Source organism: Aquarana catesbeiana, linkage group LG02 (assembly GCF_042186555.1).
Source record: "Aquarana catesbeiana isolate 2022-GZ linkage group LG02, ASM4218655v1, whole genome shotgun sequence".
Lineage (NCBI taxonomy): Eukaryota > Metazoa > Chordata > Amphibia > Anura > Ranidae > Aquarana > Aquarana catesbeiana.
In genome coordinates, this window is record NC_133325.1 from 38,616,792 (window position 1) to 38,624,749 (window position 7,958).

The 7,958-nt window shown below is 46.4% G+C and overlaps 1 protein-coding gene across 1 annotated transcript; it reads right to left on the bottom strand.

Moving 5' to 3' along the window:
- Nucleotides 1–2,911: 2,911 nt before the first annotated feature.
- Nucleotides 2,912–3,838, bottom strand: LOC141129742 (odorant receptor 131-2-like). Its single transcript, XM_073617830.1, has one exon. The coding sequence runs from the start codon at nucleotides 3,836–3,838 to the stop codon at nucleotides 2,912–2,914; it is 927 nt and encodes a 308-aa protein (XP_073473931.1).
- Nucleotides 3,839–7,958: the final 4,120 nt, after the last annotated feature.

Here is a 7,958-nt window from a genome sequence, read left to right on the forward strand (position 1 = left end):
ACTGCTCTTGTACCGGCAGCAGAAATTGTGGGTGGGGGCAGAGTGAGGAGGGAGCACAGCCCACATTTTGTGCTAGGAGGGAGGATTTGGGGGGGGGTTGAGGGGATTGTGCTAAGAGAGCGGATGGGGGGAGGTGTTGGAGCAGGGTTTGTGCTGGGAGGGGGGGAGCTTGTGCTAGGAGGGGGGAATTGAGGGGGGTTGTGCAAGAAGGGGGGATTGGGGGTTTAGAGCAGGGTTTGTGCTAGGAGTGGGGATTTAGGAGCATGGGGGGTTGTGCTAAGGGGGGTGGGGGGGGGTACTGGGAGGGGGGATTGGGGGGGTTGTGCCAGGATGGGGGATTTGTGCTAGGTGGGGGGATCTGAGGGGGTTGTGCTAGGAGAGGGGATTGGGGGGGGTTAGAGAAGGGTTTGTGCTAGGAGTGGGGATTTGGGAGCAGGGTGTTTGTGCTAGGAGGGGGGGCTGGGGGGTTGCTAGGATGGGGGATTTGTGCTAGGTGGGGGGATCTGAGGGGGTTGTGCTAGGAGAGGGGATTGGGGGGGTAGAGAAGGGTTTGTGCTAGGAGTGGGGATTTGGGAGCAGGGGGTTTGTGCTAGGAGGGGGGGTTTGGGGGGGTGTGGGGGGGTGCTAGGAGGGGGGATTTGGTGGGGAATTTGTGCAAGATGGGGGAATTTCTGAGGGGGGGTGCTGAGAGGGGGGATTTGCAGGGAGAAGAGTAACAATCCAAGATCACTAAACTCTGGGCAGACTAAATTTTAGGGCTTCTTCATACCAGGTGCAGTGAGGTAACATGTGCAAAATCGCACGTTTTCCTGTACTGCACAAAAATGTGCTGCCTTTTGCAGTTCCACGTGGGTGCCATTATTTCTTCATGACACCCTCCAGCAATTAGCAAATGCATGTATGTTTGCACTCATTAAAAAATGTGTGTGCTCGGACGCACTTCCTGGTGTGAACAAGCTCTCAAACTGGTGTGCTCGAGATTGTGCACAGTTCTACATGTGCCTTGAATGAAAGGAAGTTGAGGAAAAACACTGGAATAAAGAAAGGGGGATTGCATGAGGGTGTGGATAGAAACAGTAATATAAACAACCTCACAAACATCTTGTTTAGGTATCAGGTTGATAAAACATAGAGCAGTGGTTCTCAACTCCGGTCCTCAGGGCCCACCAACAGGCCAGGTTTGCAAGATAACTGAAATACATCACAGGTGACATCATTTGCTGCTCAGTGATTGCAGTATTCTAGTCTGCATCTCCCCAAGGTAATACTTAAAATCTGTTCTGTTGGTGGGTCCTGAGGACTGGAGTTGAGAACCACTGACATAGAGGATGGGGTGCCATGTGGGATCATCCATGTGTAGTGCTGGTTGATGATGATAACAAAGCCATAACAGTTACCCATCTTGATAGCAGCAGTCCATGGTTCTCCCTCACTAGTACAGAGGCCGCCACACAGAGCACAGTTCAAACACACTGACCCATGGGGGCAGTCTAGGAGATGTCTTTTTCGATTTATTACTGAATAACTTGGAGAAGGTGCAGGATGGTATGGGATATTCCAGGACCACTCACAGTAACAAGAAAACTAATTTCTCTATGTTACAATCTTCAAGAACAGATCTTCTAAATTCAGAGTACAGTTCTTCCACAAGGGACTAGAGGAGGCAAGTGGTATGAACCCCTCAGGTGAGGACCTACTTGACCCAGCTATCCTACAGGGAACACTCACCAGGATCTTGTAATGGAGTAGTACTCACAAGGCCAGGGAAGGAGCTCTCCCCATTCAGCTTCTTCCAGGTGGCTTGTAGTGAAACTGTGCGTACTGGATCTTTCGGTGAAATCTCGTGGTGTCAGAGATTCTTCCAGGTCTCGGGTCCCTGGCTCCGCCACAGTCCGGACCTCAATAAACAACAGCTTGAATCATTAGAACAACTTGGAATGGGGGGAGCACCCCCCTTCCAGACAGGTGGAATCCCTTAACAGGATGGCCATGCTGTTCTAAACCTCTGACTATTTATGTGCTCTTCAGCCACCTTCTGGGCCCACCTCCACAGGAATTGGCTGCAGCACAATAAAGTTCCCATTTGCCTTGCTTCACTCCCTATGTTCTAAAACTTTCTAGAAGGCAAGAGAGAGCAATCAAACTTGCAGCCTGTGAAGTTCAGAACTGACAAATAAAAATCAACAACTGCTCCAAGCAGAACTAAATATGCCTAATATCTTAGTAACCTAACAAAGAGGGTGCTACACATGGTTTCCCAAGTTTGTAAACATTTTTGAGGACAGGCTCTGCTGTTATATTTTATTTTATATTTACGTAGCAAATCGTTTATTATGACCATGCGACTAATGCCAGGGCGATTGGAATTTTTCCATTACAGGAGAATAATTTTTCTGTCATATCAGACGAATCATGGTTTTGATAGAGGTGGAAGATAGTTAAGGTTCAAGCATCCCCCACTATTATATATCTGATGTTTTGGGACCAAGGAAGTCAATCTTGGAGACTAGAAGGTTTTGAACCAGTATGAAATAATATGTGAGCATCTCCAAATAATAAAGGAAAACATCAGCTAGAGATTCAAAACAAATGTCAGTGGGGTTATTTACATTTCTGTTGGCCCATACATGAGCAGGTTGGATCACCAGGCAATTTTATCTCTGTTCTATAGACAAAAAATGTGGCTTCCGTACTCCTCCCGACCAATAAGGATGTTTGGTGTAGGTGCTGAATGATCCCGATTATGCAAGGGGCAACTGAAGTCATTTTGAAATTGGTCCAAGAAAATCAAAGTTGGCCTCCACACAGGACATTGTCTGGTAGAGCAAATCTAAAATAGTCTTTCTTGAACAATAACTAGTATACATATGTGTGGGTACTGTTGGAGAATGAAGGTTTACTCATAGCTTTATTAGTTGGTAGAATACATCTTCATCTTCTTAATGCTTTTACTAAACACTTTATCTCTAATGCCATAAATAAGAGGGCTGAGAAGTCTTGGCAAACACATGAACATCAGAAAATTGATCAGCATCACAAAATAATAATAATCTCCTTGGTACATTTCTGAAAATGAAGAAGTTAGAGAGAGCAGACATAGAAAGAGCTGAACTGCATGAAGGATCAAGGTTCTACCAGCCTTGGAGGCCGAAGACTTCCCAGATCCAGTTTTTCGAGCTATCAGCATAACCTTGATGTAGGTGAAGAGAATGACCAGAGATACCAGAATAAAACTTCCAATTAAGGTGGAGAATTGTATGGTGTTTTGGGCTGGTAGGACAAGTAATGATTGATGCCTGCACAGTAGATTCCGGGAGAAAAATTTCACCTCGACAGAGGAAATGAGTATTATAAAATCAGCAACATTGGGAAGCCATCCAACAAACCACATTGCTGCAATAGCAAAATATGACCTCTGGGCTGTACATAACATGATGTGTTTGAGAGGGAAGCAAATAGCCACGTATCGTTCCAGGGCCATGATGGCCAAGTTGTATGGAGTGATTCGAAATGTAGCTGCGGCAAAGTTCACCAGAACGTAACAGATGGGTACAGGAATATATAAAAGGAATCCAAAGCCCAAACACAGAAAGAGCCCAAGGCTGAGGTACACTGTGTCGTTGATGAGCATATGAGCAAAAAGGATGTATCGTGCATTCTCCCGGACGCGAGGCGTGGTGAAGTAAACCACTAGAAGAACTAGGATGAAGTAGATGAAGAAACAGAAGCAGAAGATGATGAAGGCAAAAAAAACAAACTTTGCATTTTGATATAGTTGATAGTATTGGCTGCTTATGTAGGTGATGTTTTTGAAAGTACTGAATACAGTTAGGTTCATCGTGAGCGGCTTCTGAAAAAAAGTGAAAAAATTAATGATACTTCATAACTAGACAGCTAATCTAAATGCAACCCTTTAGGCTGACCTTAACACTTAGTATCCAGTGTGAGGAGACCAGTCGGGTCCCTAGAAGAGCCTGTCTGTTCCAGGACGTTTGTTTGGGCCTTGGCTGCAGGATCGGGTGAGAGGGCTTTTTCCCATTTGCAGGAAACAAGGACACTGCACACAGACAGAGTTAAATGGACACTGTATACAGACATCATTACTGCTAGTCATCTTGATGACACTTGTAGTGCCACATGGCTAAAGGATAAGGTCATCCATTAACAGAGAGACTGTATACAGACACCATTGTTCTTCCACCGTGCTGAGGAAGATCCTGTATTCTTTACTTGATAATTCGGGCCAGTTGTGTTGTTTGACCCTGCTTATCATGAGGTGCACCAACGAGAGTGGCTAGCTGAAGATACAAAGCCTCACCTTTCTTCCAAAGGACTGATGTTACTAGTGCCATATAGGCACAGTTTATCTGGGAAGTTAAGCTATTAAATAGTGATTTGAGCACAGTGTTTGAAGTTGGGGCTGTGGTGTCAGTGGACAGAAGAGAGAGGCCTGACATAAAGAGGGTCATTCCCCTGCTTTCCTCCTGCCTTGACTCAAAGAGCCGACCTGAGTAAAGGTAATCAATCTGGTACAGACTGCCATATTGTGATTTATTGTTATTGAAGTGCTTGCCTCTACTTTTGGGGTTATTCTCAGGTTTTGAATTCCCTGAAAGCAGCCTGAATATAATATTGAGATATATTGCTCTTATTCTGTTACTGCTCTCCAATTACATTACATATATATATATATATATATATATATATATATATATATATATATATATATATATATATATTGTTACTGTTTGTTGCTCTTTACCACAGAAATATTGCAGTAAAGACAATTTCTGTGTTTTATCGTAAAGTGTGTGTTTCTCATTGGTCCTTGCACTTACACTATTGCCAGGTGTGCCAGAGGGGGCTGAGACTGTTATTGGGGTTGAGAGTAGGGATGAGCCGAACACCCCCCGGTTCGGTTCGCACCAGAACCCGCGAACGGACCGAAAGTTCGCACGAACGTTAGAACCCCATTGACGTCTATGGGACTCGAACGTTCGAAATCAAAAGTGCTCATTTTAAAGGCTAATTTGCATGGTATTGTCCTAAAAAGGGTTTGGGGACCCGGGTCCTACCCCAGGGGACATGTATCAATGCAAAAAAAACTTTTAAAAACGGCCGTTTTTTCGGGAGCAGTGATTTTAATGATGCTTAAAGTAAAAAAAAAAAAGTGAAATATTCCTTTAAATATCGTACCTGGGGGGTGTCTATAGTATGCCTGTAAAGTGACGCGTGTTTCCCATGTTTAGAACAGTCCCTGCACCAAATGTCATTTTTAAAGGAAAAAATCTCATTTAAAACTGCTTGCGGGTTTAATGTCATGTCGGGTCATGGCAATATGGATGAAAATCAGTGAGACAAACGGCATGGGTACCCCCCAGTCCATTACCAGGCCCTTTGGGTCTTGTATGGATATTAAGGGGAACCCCGCACCCAAATTAAAATAAGGAAAGGTGTGGGGCCACCAGGCCCTATATACTCTGAACAGCAGTATACAGGCGGTGCAAACAAGACAGGGACTGTAGGTTTGTTGTTAAGTAGAATCTGTTTGTAATTTTGAACATTTTTAACGTGTTTAGCTCCAGCCAAAAAATCTTTTCTAAGCTTTTTGGAAAACATAGGGAAGGGTTATCACCCCTGTGACATTTGTTTTGCTGTCTTTCCTCCTCTTCAGAAGATTTCACCTCACTTTTTTGTCCCAATGAAAAATGTTTTTTGAAAATTTGGGTTTTTTTGTGGAACAAGGATTGGAAAGCATCAGTGGAAAGGAGAACTTGTTTTCCCATATTAACTCTTACAGGAGAGAATTTCCCTTCCTAGGGGTAGATTTCATCTCACTTCCTGTTGTCTCCTTCCGTTTGCAAGTAGGAGTCGTTTGTAAGTTAGATGTTTGAAAGTAGGGTCCTGCCCTATATACTCAGCAGAAATTTGGGCCTTAGGTGTTGCTGTGGCCACAACACTGTAAGCCCTCACAGGGCCCTGCTGTGAAATATTAGATCAAGAATTGTAATTACATGCCCCTGTTGAACAGGAGCTGAAAAATTAGGCCTTAGGCACTGGTGCTGGTGCCACAACACTGCAACCCCTCACAGACACTCTAGTTGGAACGCAGGAACGAGCCCTGCTGCAAATTATTGCTTCAAAAATTGTAATTACACGCCCCTGTTAGACAGGGGCAGAAAAATTGGGCCTTAGGCACTGGTGCTGGTGCCACAACACTGCAACCCCTCACAGACACTCTAGTTGGAACGCAGGAACGAGCCCTGCTGCAAATTATTGCTTCAAAAATTGTAATTACACGCCCCTGTTAGACAGGGGCAGAAAAATTGGGCCTTAGGCACTGGTGCTGGTGCCACAACACTGCAACCCCTCACAGACACTCTAGTTGGAACGCAGGAACGAGCCCTGCTGCAAAGTATTGCATCAAAAATTGTAATTACACGCCCCTGTTAGACAGGGGCAGAAAAATTGGGCCTTAGGCACTGGTGCTGGTGCCACAACACTGCAACAAGCTATCAGCGTGATGATTGAGGAGGAAGAGGATAATTACTCAGGGATAGTCACTCAGCATCAGCATAGGCAGTCTTTGAAGGGATCTGAGATTTCAAAAAAAATTATTCGGTTACATCAGCATCAGGTGCTTGGTAGCTGGTGGTGATCCAAGACTCATTCATTTTTATGAAGGTCAGCCGATCGACCGAGTCGGTGGACAGACGCACCCTGTGATCGGTTACCACGCCTCCAGCAGCACTGAATGTGCGTTCCGAAAGAACGCTGGATGCAGGACAGGCCAGTAGCTCAATTGCATACTGTGCAAGCTCTGGCCAGTGATCCATCCTCAAGACCCAGTAACCCAGAGGATTTTCGGTGGGAAAGGTGTCCAAGTCTGATCTTGCCCCTAGGTATTCCTGCACCATGTAAAACAGACGCTGGCGATGGTTGCTGGAACCGATCATACCTTGGGGCTGCGGACCAAAAAATTGTCTGAACGCATCGGTCAGACGGCCACCTTCTCCACCGCTCCTTCTTTGACTGACCGAAGCCTCAGCAACACGTTGTCCAGAAACAGGAGTTTGTAACCTCCCAGTCTCTGGGAACGCGTTGCACAGACCTTTCTGCAAGGCCTCCCGAAGATGTTTCATCCTCTGCTCCCTCTGCGATGGCAAGATAAGGTCCGCAACCTTACCCTTGTAACGTGGATCAAGGAGGGTTGCCAGCCAGTATTGGTCCTTCTCCTTGATACCACGAATACGAGGATCCTTACGCAGGCTTTGCAGGATCAGGGAGGCCATGCAGCGTAGGTTTGCTGAGGCATTCGGTCCGGAGTCCTCTGGGTCACTAAGAACGACATGGTCCGCAGCCACCTCCTCCCAGCCACGTACAAGTCCATGTGTTTCTTGGGACTGATCCCTTAAAGACTGCTGCTGATGCTGAGTGCCAGGCTCCACCTCCATACTGACACAATCTTCCTCCTCCTCCTCTTCCTCCTCGTCCTCTTCCTGTGTGATCGGCGGGCACGCAGGAACACTGTCTGGATAAAGGGGGCCTTGAGAGCTAAGGAAGTCCTCCTCTTCCTGCCTCTGTTCTGCCTCAAGTGCCCTGTCCATTATTCCACGCAGCGTGTGCTCCAACAGGTGGACAAGGGGGACAGTGTCACTGATGCATGCACTGTCACTGCTCACCATCCTCGTGGCCTCCTCGAATGGTGACAGGACAGTGCATGCATCCCTGATCATGGCCCACTGGCGTGGGGAAAAAAAACCAAGCTCCCCTGACCCTGTCCTGGTGCCATAGTCGCACAGGTACTCATTTATGGCCCTCTGCTGCGTGTGCAGCCGCTGCAGCATGGCCAACGTTGAGTTCCACCTGGTGGGCATGTCACAGATTAGGCGGTTCTTGGGCAGGTTAAACTCCTTTTGGAGGTCCGTCAGCCGAGCACTGGCATTATATGACCGGCG

Excerpts from the sequence above, each read along its gene's own strand:
- LOC141129742 (XM_073617830.1), bottom strand. The coding sequence starts at position 3,838 with ATGAACCTAACTGTATTCAGTACTTTCAAAAACATCACCTACATAAGC.